The sequence below is a fragment of the Dipodomys ordii genome, unplaced genomic scaffold, assembly GCF_000151885.1.
Source record: "Dipodomys ordii isolate 6190 unplaced genomic scaffold, Dord_2.0 Scaffold49, whole genome shotgun sequence".
NCBI lineage: Eukaryota > Metazoa > Chordata > Mammalia > Rodentia > Heteromyidae > Dipodomys > Dipodomys ordii.
The window spans coordinates 10,936,181-10,950,923 of NW_012267265.1; the positions used below are offsets into that span (position 1 = coordinate 10,936,181).

Sequence of the window (14,743 nt, forward strand, 5' to 3'; positions counted from 1 at the left end):
TCCACTGTTCATTTTTTTTGTTTTCTAACCCCGTTCACTAATACTGCACAAACAATGAAAACTACTAGCAACTAATTCTCCTACTGACTCCATGGAGACCATTATTGTTTACACTTGGTTTTTAAGAGAGATTATAATAAAATCACTTCACAGAAAAGCTGGCTGGAAAATGTGTGGTTTTGATTCATTTGGGAAGTTTAAAGTTTCCCTTCTGAACTTAATGCTTTAAAACTATCAAGGGTTTTTGTTTTATTTTGCCAGTCCTGAGGTTTGAGTTCAGGACCTGGGTACTGTCCTTGAGCTGCTTCTGCTCATGGCTGGCATTCTACCACTCAAACCACAACTCTACTTCTGTTTTTTTTGGGTAGTTTAATGGCGGTAAGCATCTCCTTCTCCTTCCCCAGGCTGGCTTTGAACCATGATCCTCAGATCTTAGCCTCCTGAGTAGCTAAGATTATAGGAGTGTGCCACCAGCACCCAGCTATCAATTATTTTACAGAAAAAAAAAAAAAACCTGAGCAAATTTCTAATACAAAGTGGAAACCAATTCAGCCCTGAACTCAAAACAGAATATTGAAAACACTGATGGAGAAAAACTCTTTATGTCCTAGAGAAATGAAAATGCTCAGTCTCTTCCTACAGATAGTTAAAGGTAGATACATACTTTTATTAATATTTGCTAAGATCTGTTGCAGTTTCCAGATGTAGTTATTTGCTCAGGACCAGGGGAGACTAAAACACATGAAATAGGGATTAAAAGAATTGCTGAAATTCAACGAAGGGATTAAAAGGAAAAACTGTCATTTTTTTTAATCCTCTGAAGGGCTGGCGATGGAACACAGGACCTCACATATACCAAGTAGCCAAGTGGCACAGAGCTATAGCCCAGCAGCCTTTTTTTTTGGGGGGGGGGGTGCTGTCCCGGGGCTTGGATTCAGGACCTGGTATTGTCCCTGGCTTTTTATGCTTGAGGCCACTTGAGCCACAGCTCCACTTCTGGCTTTTTGATAATTTATTGAAGGTAACAGTCTCATAGATGTTCCTGCCCTGCTGGCTTCAAACCACAATCCTCAGATCTCAGCCTCCTGAATAGCTAGTATTACAGGCCTGAACCACTGGCACCTGGCTCAACCTTTTTCTTTTAAAGACTCTAACACTGTAAGAGAGGATTACATACTTTAATTCTGATTGACATGAAGAAAGTAGGGAGGACATGAAAGAAATTTAGTTTTAGCTCTGCTTTATGCATAACCAGATGCAGCTTTTCTAAAAAAGTACACTGAGGTTTTTAAAACCACATTCTCTCAGAATCCATCAGGAAACTACACCTTGTGTAATTCAGGAAATGCACTATTTGCAAAGTAGGAAAATCTTGGTCAACAAAAGATTAAAATAAAAGAAAGCACCAGGGTTTTGAGCAGGTCTAAGGTGAGTATATCTGCAGAAATTATGTTAATGCCCCCTGACTGGCCGCTATGGAAACATGCTAATGAAGATTGGTCCATGTCTTACATTTTTGTTTTCCCTAAACATGTTTCTTTGGAAAAATGGCAATATCAGTTGAGAATGGAGCTATCCTTTCAGACACCCAGCTTATTAGCCTGGGTCAGAACAACTTTGAGAACTGGCATGAAAGCAGAGGTCTCACTGAAGTTGCTGGTGCTAACGATGTGGGTGTGGATGGTCAATCCTTCTGAGTAGTTTCGCGTTTCAATGCTCCTTGCAATGTTGTGTAAACCGTTGATGATTGTTGGTGAAAGCTGAAATAAAGGTGGAACCAAATGAGTTAAACTAAAGGAATATCTCTCATGACATCTTTTAAATATTAAGCCCAGATATTTAAAGTGGAGCATGAAATAAACATTTAAGAGATTTTTGAACCATTTAGCATTTCTAGAAATAGTTTTTTGGATCAAGTAATGGTTACGTTATAAAACAGAACTGTGACAAAGTCATGTATGTAAAGAAGTTATTTATAAATGGATAACAAATTAGGCATTTTCTTAAAAAAAAAAAAGCAAGCAAGCTGAAATGTTAATATCTCCTTCCAAATAACCTCATCTATTTTAGACAGAACCTACAGCTTTTAGCAAATTTTCTTATATAAATAAATGAGATTAAAAATTATTAAATCATGACACAACATCAGGAACCAATTTAGTGAAAACCTTCTCTGCAATAGAGATAGATCATAAATTTTTTGCCCACTTCCATGAGTACAGAAACAGGCTTAACCACAGTTAATTAATTTACCAACGCTGAACTGATTTCCTTTATTATTTTTTTATAAATCCCTATTGCGGCAGGCCCTGCCCCTTTTCTATTTTTTGCAGAGTTGAGGATCAAACCCAGGGCTTTGTGCATGTGAGGCAACCATTCTACCACTGAGCCATAACCCCAGCCCTCTTAGCCCTCTTAACTAATTTGTATAATTTTTGTCATGTTCAGTAATGATACCCAAGCTGTCTTTGATCCATCTGCCTCAACCTCCTGAGTAGCTGGGAGTGAATGCCATCCTCAGCTCTGTCATATTTTACATCACTTTCTTTGGCTTGGTTCTCATCAAAGAAATTGCGCGTGCACACGCACGTGTGTGTGTGTGTGTACAAATACAAACAGTGCTAGTTCTTTTTCTTTTTTTTTTCTGTCTCTCCCATTATACTGCTATTATTAATAGAACAATTCTAGACAGAGAGAACAGTGACTGCACTGACACCTTGCTATAGATAAGCTATCTTCACAGTTACAGAACACTACCTACTCATCTGGAGAGAACATTTGGCTTTGACTTTATGATATAGATGTTCCAGGAGAAAATGATCTTAGTCTTATCCTGTGAGAATCAAGTGCCTACTTAGTGTCTGATTTCCGGGGTCATGGGCCATATAAAATCAACAGCAGAATATCAGTTACTTTAATCTTTGATATAAGAAGGGTTACATTTTTTCCTCCCTCTCCTAACGCCCCTCAGGATTTAGATAATTAGAAGCAAAATGCTCATTCTGTAAACGTATCAAAATCTTACCCTCTCAATAATATTGAACGACAGTGCTAGCAATTAATAATAATAATAATTTTGGGAATCCTTTTATCCTCCCAAACTTACTGTCTGTTCCCTAAGTTTATCGTATAGAAATTCCAAACGTTTACTGGCATCATCAAGCTTCCTCTTGGTTTGCTGAAAGAAAGGAAACACAAATGTCATATGTGAATATTAACTTTAATCCAAAAAGCATGCCCTATCTCATTTTACTAGAACTTATACTCAAGATATTAAATGGCTTCATTTTATCAAAGAAGCAGAAACAACTATGACCAAGAAAACTTAAACAAATAATTAAAATGGCTATCAGTGATCTTTAAAGTAGTGATATTGGGAAGGTAGAGGCAAGACTTCCTTTCAGTATGCAAAGTAGAGGGTGTATATGTACAATTGTGCTATGTACATAGGCCTTCTAGAGCAGCACTGGGTCCAGAGGAACGAAGGTCCAAGTTCAGTTACCACAGACTGGGTGGTAGAAGGCAAATATCTAGGTGACTTATGGAATCTTGTTTTAACTTTTAAAAATTAGGCCAGGGCTGGGAAGGTGGCTCAGTGGTAGAGCGCTTGCCTTGCATGCCTGAGGCCCTGGGTTCAATTCCTCAGCACCACATAAGCAAAAAGAAAAAAGCCGGAAGTGGCGCTGTGGCTCAAGTGGTAGAGCCTTGAGCTGAAGAGCTGAGGGACAGCGCTCAGGCCCAGAGTTCAGGCCAGGCATCAGTGGCTCATGCCTGTAATCCTTGCTACTCAGGAGGCTGAGATCTGAGGATCACAGTTCAAAGTCAGCCCGTGCAGGAAAGTCCCTGAGATTCTTATCTCCAATAAACCACTCAGAAAACTAGCAGTGGCACTAAGAGAGCTGAGGGATAACGCCCAGGCCCAGAATTCAAACCCCACAACTGACAAAAGAAAAAAATAAGTAAGTAACTAAATACATAAATACTACTTAAACATTTAGAAGCATTTGTTCAGTATGTTTAATCTCGCCTCTTCTCATAACTCTTCACTTTTTGGAGGGTGGTGCTAGGATTTTGACTTAGGCTCTCATGCTTATTGTAGACAGGCACTCCACCACTTGAGCCGTCACCCTTAACCTTTCCCATGTCTTTAAAGCATCCTTTAAAGCAGCAAGAAGGAAAAATGAAATAATCTTTAGCAGTCTAGCTCAGTAGCAGAGTACTTGTTTGGTGCATGCAAGGCTCAAGGATCAACACCCAATGCCAAAAAAAATTGTGAAGAAAATCTGTTCTTAAATAGTTTTCTTTCCTTCTTTGGTCTTCTTTCCTTCTTTAATACCTATTGTGTGCTGTGCCAGGGACAGAGTCAAAGCATCTTAGAGCACATATTCTAATGAGTAAGGAAACATACTAACAGTGTAGGATGGTGGTGAGTGCTATGAAAATAGTTAATGGAAAATCAGGCTAGAATTGTTGGGGATAAAGAAAGGCCTGATCACTACTAGACATTTGAGTAATGCAGGTATGTGGGGAATGAGTTCTAGGCAGGAGCAACATCAAGTAAAAGTCTCTGATGCTTAAGTGCTCCTGGTGTATTCGAGGAAGAAATGCCTATTAAGGATTATATTACATGCTAGGTTGTAACAACTAAAGTGAAAATAAAAATATACACATTTTTAAAAAATATTTCAAACTACTGATTGAAATAGACCTTTGGAAGGGAATCCTAGTCCCAGTTCAGAGTTAATCCTACCTACTACAGAAGCCTAAACCACAGGATTTGGTAGCTAGGAAAGCTATATATTTTAATTAAAGGAAGCTTGTCTGTCATGATTCTTTTCTGCCCAGGAAGACAATAATTTGATAATTCAGAGGGGTTAAACTCAACAAAATCTGATAAAGCTGGGCCATGGAGCTCTGCCATGTTCTTATTAGGACTCTTCCACTTTTGAATGACTATGTCTGTGGAAAAGGGAATGAATACTTGGCTATCTACTTCATTTACTCTCTAGCTCCTAGCTTGCTGCTTCCATCACCCCAGGAATGCCAGGCATTAAGGATTCTGTTAACCTTGTGGTTTCCTGCCACTCTCACTACAGCGAATTGTCCACTGAGCTCCAACCAGCACTACAGAAATAGTTTCCATGAAACTAGCAGAAGGCTAAACATATTAATACTAAATGTCTATTGAAACAAATTCCAAAAGCTACTTTCTTCAAGTAGACAAGTGGCCAATCACTTAAATAAATACCTTTAATGTTTATTGGCAAAAAACAGGACTTTACTTAAAACAGACTAGCTCTGTAGAACTTTTGTCATTGCTAATATGCAGACATTCTCAAAAGCAAACTAAGAAATCAATTGTTTTTTATCCTCTTCCCTAATCTTTTTTTTTTTTTTGTCGGTGCTTGAACTCTGGGCTTGGGCGCTGTCCCTCAGCTCTTCAGCTCAAGGCGAGCGCTCTACCACTTGAGCTACGGCGCCACTTCTGGTTTTCTGGTGGTTTATTGGAGATAGGAGTCTCATGGTCTCTCCTGCCCGGGCTGGCTTTGAACCGTGATCCTCAGATCTCAGCCACCTGAGTAGCTAGGATTATAGGCGTGAGCCACCAGTGCCCAGCCCTCTTCCCTAATCTTAACTGTAGAACTGTGAGTATAGTGAAATAAACTATTCTAAAACTAAAATTAACAGTTTAAAAGTACAAAGTGATCAACTTAATTATCTACAATATTCAGTAGCCTTAGATGTGACACCATTTTATTCACTGTCTGTTATGTGCTATGCTGGGGACAAAGTCTCATCCAGAAAAGGTATTGTTTAACGAACAGTGTATTGACTCCAATATTTATTTTTAAGGTCCTTGCAAAGTCAAAGATGACAATCTATTTTTTTTTTGACAATCTATTTTCAGATGTTTCCATGTAAGCTCAGAAATAACCCTCAAATTGGAATTTCTTGGATACCACTCACTATTAACATTCTATTTATAGGGGTGTGGGGGGAAGTTTGTAAGGAAATGGAAGACTTGGAAAAAAATCATATTAAGTAATCCAGACCGAAATAAATGTATGTTCCATGATTTCTCTCATTTGTAATAATTAGTATATGTCTAGGATAGTCCTAGAAGAGGATCATAATAGCTCAATAGCTGTGTACATATGATCATATAAGATGATGTGAAGCAAAATGAACTCTAAGATATGGAAACAAGAGGGTTTTCTTTGTTGTTATTTTTTTTAATATACTATGTGAAGTTATTTCTTTATTCTTGTGTTTCCCCCCCCTCCCCCATGGTTTATCCCTTGTTGCCACTGAATTTCATTATGGTACCTTGTGTATTGTATATATATTTATCTGAATTAAGGAGGGAAGGTAACAACAAAATGGTGAGAAAAAAGACAAAGGGAAAACCAATTCAACAGCAATACTTACAAGACAATATGGTGGAAATAAACTTTATAACTTAAGAGAGGGGACATGGGTGGGAGGGAAAATAGGAGCAAAACAAGGTAAGGGGTAACAATGTTTGACAAGAAACACACTCACTACCTTATGTATGTAACTTTAACCCCTCTGTACAGCCCCTTGACAATAAAATTAAATTAAAAAGAACAGTTTGGTAAGAACAGTTTGGTAATAAAAGGTGGTATAACTTGGTGACTGGGGGTATGAAATACAGAGTCGGACTACATGAATTGAAATACTGGCTCTGATCTTAAGTGCTACATAATTGTTCTCTACTTTAATTTTTTCATCTGTAAAATAAATACTACCAATTTACTACTATTGTATTGATATGTCTATATAAAAAATATTCCTATATGTAATTAAACTATGTAAGTGCTAGTTTTATTATTTGTAAGAAATTTACATGATTTTAAGCAATAATTATAGAAGGATTGCTTAAGCAAAATATGAGAAAAGAATACATACAGGATCTGTGGCTGAAGAAAGGCAGCGCTGGATAAGATCTTCAAATGTGGTCTTGAGAATGAGGTGCTCATCTGGAATTGGTTTCTTGGTAATTTTTTCTGTTGGCAAAGACTGTACATGCTGGAAGAATTGCATTATAAAAAGGATCAGAAATGGCCCGGAGGTATTTTGTACAATGTCCTGAAACTATGCAATAAAAAGAAACCAATACATTATAGATAGGTATATTCAAAATCAAAAAAGTTCACAGGAAAAATCACCTAGGATGAGCAAAGCTGAAAGTACAAGTATTCATTCTACAGACTGATATAGGAAGGAAGTCTGTGACAGAAGGAAATAAAACAAGGCTTGGAAAACATAGCTGGTCCCATCCTCTGCTTGATGCTCTTTTCGTTAATCCACTATTCCCAATTTTCTTCTTTGAGGGTACTAAATGGAACACTATCATCAACACTTACCAAAACTGCAAAATAAAGACACAAGTTTAGACAGAGCAGGATACTGTCCAGTACTTAAATGGGAGAACAAAAAGGAACATTTAAATTTTCTGAATTGTTACTTGTTAGCTCATTTTTTCACTCATTTAGAAAATGTCAGGCAACTATGTACTGGGCTCTAGCAACCTATTGGATAGCCAATATAGAAATGAGCTTAGTCCTTAAGGTGTTTTACAGGCCAATGGAACAGAAAAACCTTTAAAATATTATAAACATATATAACATAACTGTAGTGAAGTTAATGGTTGAGGGAACTAAAAGATCACAACTGGAACTTGACTAAAGGGCAAGAAAGGCTCCCTTCAGAGAATTGTTTCAGAAAGGTACTTATCTTTCCAATTAAGAGCTAATTAAGTAAGAAAGAAAAAGTATCCCAAGATAGAAAGAATAACATGTATGAAGGAAGGATCAAGATACAAAGAGATTAAAATAGGGTCAGTGTAGCTGAAACAGAGAAAGCAAGGAGAAACAGAAGCTGAGGCCTTTGTTACAATGTTAAATATTTTGGTCTTCATGATGATGATAATGGGAAGATGTAATGTTTCAAGCAAACAGGATATAAGACCAAATTGGAGACAAACCAAAGCAGAAATAATCAGCATGGTCAGAAGAGACTGACAAAACACTTTAGAACAATAACAGCAAGATTTGGGGAATAGATTTGAAATAGAGGTTAAAGACAAGAGAGTATAAAGAGGATTCCAGGAGTTTTTGCTTTGCTGGTGTTTTTTCTACTGGATTCAACAGAAAATACTATAGTGATATTTTCTGAAACAGAAAAGTCTAGGTTTGCATGGAAGAATTAGGTTTTACCTTGCTAACACCAAGATATATCCCAGACATGGAAGAAGGCAGGTAGCTGAACACTGGCCTGGCTAAACACTAAGCACCAATTCCTTTGGAAGATAACTAAGGTTCTGGTTCAGATGCAAACAGTATGAGAAGACAGGTCTAAATCTAATTGGTTGGGGAGCTTCCCCAAATAACAGAAACATGTAAACCACCACAAAAAAGCACTCTTTACAACTGATTCTTTTGTGGAAAGACATGTAAATCTTCCTACCTTCATCAAAATATATGATGCAACCTACAGTGTTTAGAAATTTCTTATGCAGGGCTGGAAAGGTGGCTCAGTGGTAGAGCGCTTGCCTTGCATGCCTGAGGCCCTGGGTTTGATTCCTCAGCACCACATAAGCAAAAAGAAAAAAAGCCAGAAGTGGAGTTGTGGCTTAAGTGGTAGAGCACTAGCCTTGAGCTGAAGAGCTGAGGGACAGAGCCCAGGCCCCACAACTGGACCCCCCCCCCAAAAAAGAAATTTCTTAGGCAAATTATCTCTTAACAGCAAAGCATATTCTTGTGATATATAATTTTTATAAACCTCACTTCAGTAAATCAAAGTGAAAAACAGAACTAGTTTTTTTATTTGGGCAGAAGTTTGTTTCATTGTCTTATGTTAGACATTGATTTAAGCTCTTTCTGAATATCAAAATACCTTTGATCTAAGTTTCATTTGGAAATGTTTTACATTTTCAACAACTAGGATTTTGCCAAGTATCTGTTTCAGTGTCAAAAATGAGAAAAATGTGCATCTCCATTTAACCATAAGGTTATTGGGTTTCACACATACATATAAAATGATGTAATTCATTATACCATAATATTTTAAAGAGGAAAAACTTGAAAATAGTTTTTGCTTACCAACTCCACAAGTGAGATCACTCTAAATTGTGGCTACTGACTAGATTAAGTAAAATACTGTAATTGTCAACATATACTTTCAAATATTTAACTCTCTCTACAGTTTAAGGTCATTTAACTGCAAAATGATAGACATATATGATTAATCTAAAAAAAAAGACACTAGGCAGTGTAAACTTAAACCAAATTTAGGCATTATCGGTATTTATAAGTTAACACATTAAAGAGTACTGAAACAGAGCCATTTTCCCATTCCACTTTCACAGATTTACTGTTACCTGAATGGTATTTCCAATAGGAGCTCCTGGGGCACCTTCAATATTGGGTTTTGAGAAAGCTGGTGGCATGCCTGTCTGAGTAAGCGGCTGCTGTATGCCAGGGAAAGTCTGGCCACCTGCAAGATGTGGCTGTGGGAAGGAAGGTTGGTTTGACAGCAGTACTGGGGCTGAAGGTTGCTGCTGTATCATCTGTGACTGAGGGTCACTCAAAGGGTTCATGATTGGTGATGTGATAGGAACAGGAGGCATGAAGTTTTCAGGCATCTTTTAAAAGAGGAAAATAAAAAAAAACCATGAATAAGAATAACATGGATAACAACATTCCGTCAGCTTATAATTAAGGGCATTAAGAGTATATTTCACATTAAAAAGTAGAACAATTTCATAAAATGAAATTTTATGCAGAACTCTAAAGTAAAATACAAAAGAACTACTCTGACTAAAATAGGTGGGGAACTTATACCTGGATCTCTCTGTCTCCCTTGTCCTTTCATATTTACTGTCAAGAAAGGAGAGCCAAAACCAAGCACTTTGGAAAGAGGATGTCAAGTCTACAAAACTGTATTTAGCAATATATGAATCACATGCACTGTACATGTATGAGCATGCATTCAATGCCATCAGGACCTAATACTATTTTTTAGATTACTAAGCAGATATTTCTTGTTAATTCTATCATACTAAAAGCAGTAGACTAAATTTGTCATTATTCCTGACCATATCTTGTCTTTCCTTGCTCAGTTAATGTCTCTCAATTTTACCTTCTTGCCTCCATTACTATATTTGGGGAAAAGCATTATTAGGAATAATCTTAAAAATATAAAGTTCTTACTTTGTGTCCAATTGGCTCTTCACAATTATTGACATATAAACAATGCTCAACTAGAAGGTTATTCATCCATTATTCCATGTAAAACGTTCAAAACATAATCACTTAAAAGTCATGAGCAAGGTAACTGCTAAATAAAAAAAATCACTTGCAAAGCTTCATTATTTTGTTTCCTACTGTTTGAAAGAGGCCTACTAGAAATTTATACCTTGCTTTCTTAAAGGACTTTATAAATTTATAGATATCCTCAGCAAGGTTTTGACATACTACCTGCTACTTTCTTATTGTTATATAGGAGAATAAACAGGTTGAAATATACTATAAAAATATCAACTAGTAAGCTAGTTGCTCCAATTGGCTACCAATTAACATAACATTTTCAGGTCATAAGATGAACATCTTTTTTTTTTAATACCTTTTTCTTCTTGGATACTCTGTTCAAAGCTGGAGGATCATTCCAACCATTCTGAGGACCTAGAGCAGATAATAGAGAATATTCTCCTTTAGAATCCTGTAAGGAAATGAAATTGAACCCATCAACTACTTTGTTGAAAGTCTACTTTAACCTTGGGCTAACTGTCACACAAGTTTGTTTTACCAATCAGGTTATAGGACTCACTATGTAGCTCCAGATTCTCAAACTCATATTTCAGAAGTCACAAGGACTTAATACGCAAGGTACCTTCACATTGTATCTATTTAAAGTAAAAGAGTCATGCTAAATTTAAGGATCATCAAGTCTACACTGAAGAATCTTCAAAGATCATTTTACCATTCTGTCTTAAAAAGGATTTTGAAGTTAGGAGCTGATGGCTCATGCCTGTAATCCTAGCTACTCAGGAGGTTGAGATCTGAGGCTCTGGGCTTGAAGCCAATTCAGACAGAAAAGTATGTGAGACTCTTATCTCTAGTAAATTACAAAAATAGATGGAGGTGAAACTATGGCTCAAGTGGTAGTACATTAGTCTTGAGAAAAACAAAACAACAACAACAACAAAAAACAAACTCAGGGACAGAACCTAAGCCCTGACTTCAAGCCCCAGAGCAGGCAAAACAAACAAAAAAAGATTATGAATTAATGTTGATTGAATTTGTGCTGTCTTTTCAAAGCATTGCCAGTTGAAAAAGGAAGCATTATGTTTATAAACCTCTTTTCATGTGTGGGTGTGTGCATGTGCATGGGTGTGTGCATGTGCATGCATGCGTGCGCCAGTCCTGAGGCCTGAACTCAGTGTCTGGGCACTGTTGCTGAGATTTTTTGCTCAAGGCAAAAAAATCTACCATTTGAGACACAGCTCCACTTCTGGCTATTTTAGTGATTAATTGGAAATAAGAGTCTCAGACTTTCCTGCCCAGGCTTTGAACCTCAATCCTCAGATCTCAACCACCAGTATCCAATTTACAAATCTGTTTTGAAATATTTGCCAAAATTCTCGCAGTATATCTTTAATAAAGATGTTTGTCTCCAGCATCGAAGAAAATAAATAACTTGCTGTATTAGAAAAAAAAGTCTTCTGATATAGTTCTACATACAAAAGAAAAATGGTGGCATTCTCCTACTTGCTGATACAGTTCAACATATAAAAGAAAAATGGTGGCACACTCCTACTTGCCAAGATCAAATCAACCATAAGCAAATCATTGATGAATACTAAAAATGGTAGAGACACTATTAAAACAGAGTCCAACCATATAGCATCAGTCATTTTTTTTTATCATTGTTGCCTTATAAACTACCCAAAACATAGAAAAAGGCATTACATATTTGTACTAAGATTTTTTTTAATGCCATTAAAAAATTCTAGCCTGGGGTTGGGTTGGGGATTTGGCTCAATGGAAGAGCACTTGCCCACCAAGTGCAAGGCCCTGAGTTGAATCCTCAGCTCTGGGGGAAAAAAAGGCTAAAAAGACACACATACACACATAGAAAAAAATTAAAAAACAAAAAACCAAGGCAAGTAGAACTATCAACTGTAGATTTCATTTCAAAATCACCAAAAAACAAAATGTCTTCTGTTATCTCAAAGCAAAAACAGACATCAGTTGTACTCATTAAATAATTTTAATACTATATTTTTAAAAAACCATGCTATACATACGAATTTTAAAATCATAATAATTTTTATTTCACCAAGTATAAATTTTGGTGTTTTTATAAGGAACTAGATAGTTATAAAACCTTTCATTTTATAAGTTTCTGTTTTAAAAAGATAAAATGTTTAGGGGTGACACTGTCCAAAAGAAATGTACTTGGCCCATGTAATTGCAACCTCTGTACAGTATTTTCACACACAAAAATAATGTACTCATTACCTGAATTATGTAAGTGTAACCTTCTGTATATCATTTTTAACAATTAAAAAACAGAAAAAGAATTTTTTTCACATGTAGAAGATGACAAAAAAAAATCACCCTTTCTGATAAATCAAATATTCTTTCAATGTTTTTACTTTTACTTGGTTAACATGCACCATATTATATAGCAACTGGCAAACTAAAGACATTGTGGTTCATATACAATGTTACAGAAACGTAGAAAAATATATTATCCTTAATTATCAAGGAGTTATTTATTTTGATTTTTAAAGCAGAATCAATTCTTTCAAGTTTTCTAAGACATGGAATGCTAAGTAAAGCTCAAAACACTTGATCACAAACAATTATTAAAGCATCGCTTTATGTGCTTAATGAATTCTTAAACTTCTGTTTACACAGATTAATCATTCAAATCTCTATCACCTTCTAATCTTACCTAAATCTAGGACAATCTTATTATGGCTACTGTCTGTATAGTTGTATAAAAGAGGCAACTTTCATGATTTAATCTATTGTGTCATTATGGAAACATAATCAGTTCTAAAATTTGATTCAATTAAGAAGCAAAGTAATAAAAATATTGATCAGACTGAAGACACCATCATCTCTGAAGCTCACATGCATTGTTAGTCTCCATTTATTAATTATACTCAATGATTCAAAGATCCCAAATATATATTTTAGAACCAATTCACCTTCCAACATAAATGTCTGGTCTTGGATAGACTGATTTTCTGTAGACAAAATGTAAAAGTCACTTAAAATAATATTACTGAAGACATTCTAACTTTACCTTTCATTTTGTAATTGTTTTTTCCTCTCTCCATCAACCCCCATAAATAAACTAACTTTATGTAACTTTATTTTTTCTTTCCCAGGACTGAGGACCGAACCCAAGGCCTTGCGCGCGCTGGGTGGGCACCCTTCTGCTGGGCTAAACCCCCAACCCCTTGGTCTTTCGTAGCTTTTTTTCCCCCCCATAAACTAACTTTATAAAAGAACAAAACTAATTTTTTGTTTTGTGTTTTTTTTGTGTGTGCCAGTCCTGGGGCTTAAACTCAGGGTCTGGGTACTGTCCCTGAACTTTTGTGTTCAAGACTATCATTCTTCCACTTTGAGCCATAGCATCATTTCCAGCTTTTTGGTAATTAACTGAAGATTCACACACTTTCCTGCCCAAGCGAGCTTTGAACTGGGATCCTCAGATCTCATCCTCCTGAGTAGCTAGGATTATAGGCTTGAGCTACCATCCCCAGCCAAAACTTAAAAATTTAAACTAGTTATATAAAATGTCTTCTAACCAATTAAAGTAATTCACCTTTGAGTAAAGTAATTCATCTTTGAGTTCATGTAAGCTGTGCCTTTTTTCTTTCTTTTTTTTTTGTTAAGAAAGAATCTCACTATGTAGTCTAGGCAGGTCCCAAACAAGACTCTTGCCTCAGTCTCCAGGGTGCTAGGAGATTATAGGTGTGCACCAATTAACTAATTTTTTTCTCTCTCTTCAAATAGTTGTACAAAGGGGTTCCAATTTAACATGTCCATTTATGTGTAGAATGCATCGATCAGTCATTCCATCACTGTTCCTACACCTCCATCCATCCCATCCCACCTACTTCCTCATTTCCTAGTTCCATTTTCACATATGTACACTGAATAATATGGCAGCAACACCTAACATCACTGAGGTGATAGTACTCAATATATTAGTTACTTGAAGCTTAATATACTAAATGTGTTCATGTTGTTATTATTGAAGGTTGTGCATCCAAATCCATTGAAGAGTCAAATTAAAATCTGTTTCACTGAATTTGAAGATTCAAATTCATTAGGTCAAGTGATAGACCTGAGGCTCTCTTTCCAGCCTGCTGCCCCAGCAATACTGCTGGTCTCACCCTCTCTTCAAGTAGGAGGGGTTCAAAGAGAAATGGGAGGTTTCTACACTTTCCTATAGTCTTCAGTGCTGCTTTTTTTTTTTCTTTTTATAAAGACAAGGTCTTGTTATATAACTTAGGCTAGCCTTGAACTTATGATCCTCCTGCCTTTCCTGCCTCTGGCCTTCCAAGTTCTGAGGGTATATCAGTACATCTGATAAGCACTATATCTGGAAAAGACAAATTAATACCACTCTTCACTGTTGGATTCCAAAGACCCCAGTGATCTGCATTCTAAAGAAGCTATAATTTCTGGGGTTAGGT

At 36.4% G+C, this 14,743-nt stretch overlaps 1 protein-coding gene across 12 annotated transcripts in view; it reads right to left on the minus strand.

Moving 5' to 3' along the window:
• Nucleotides 1-1,159: 1,159 nt before the first annotated feature.
• Nucleotides 1,160-14,743, minus strand: part of Sec31a (SEC31 homolog A (S. cerevisiae)) — a 69,720-nt gene continuing 56,136 nt past the window's right edge. For 6 of the 12 annotated variants that reach the window (XM_013020221.1, XM_013020217.1, XM_013020219.1 and 3 more), the window contains 6 exons: nucleotides 13,244-13,282; nucleotides 10,648-10,706; nucleotides 9,404-9,667; nucleotides 6,931-7,050; nucleotides 3,107-3,178; nucleotides 1,160-1,760 (listed from right to left, as the gene is read on the minus strand). In XM_013020221.1, coding sequence (XP_012875675.1) covers nucleotides 1,581-1,760; nucleotides 3,107-3,178; nucleotides 6,931-7,050; nucleotides 9,404-9,667; nucleotides 10,648-10,706; nucleotides 13,244-13,282 — 734 coding nt within the window. In that variant the 3' untranslated portion in view covers nucleotides 1,160-1,580. The remainder of the gene's footprint in view (nucleotides 1,761-3,106; nucleotides 3,179-6,930; nucleotides 7,051-9,403; nucleotides 9,668-10,647; nucleotides 10,707-13,243; nucleotides 13,283-14,743) is intronic. The other 6 variants (XM_013020226.1, XM_013020223.1, XM_013020222.1 and 3 more) reach the window with 1 other exon arrangement.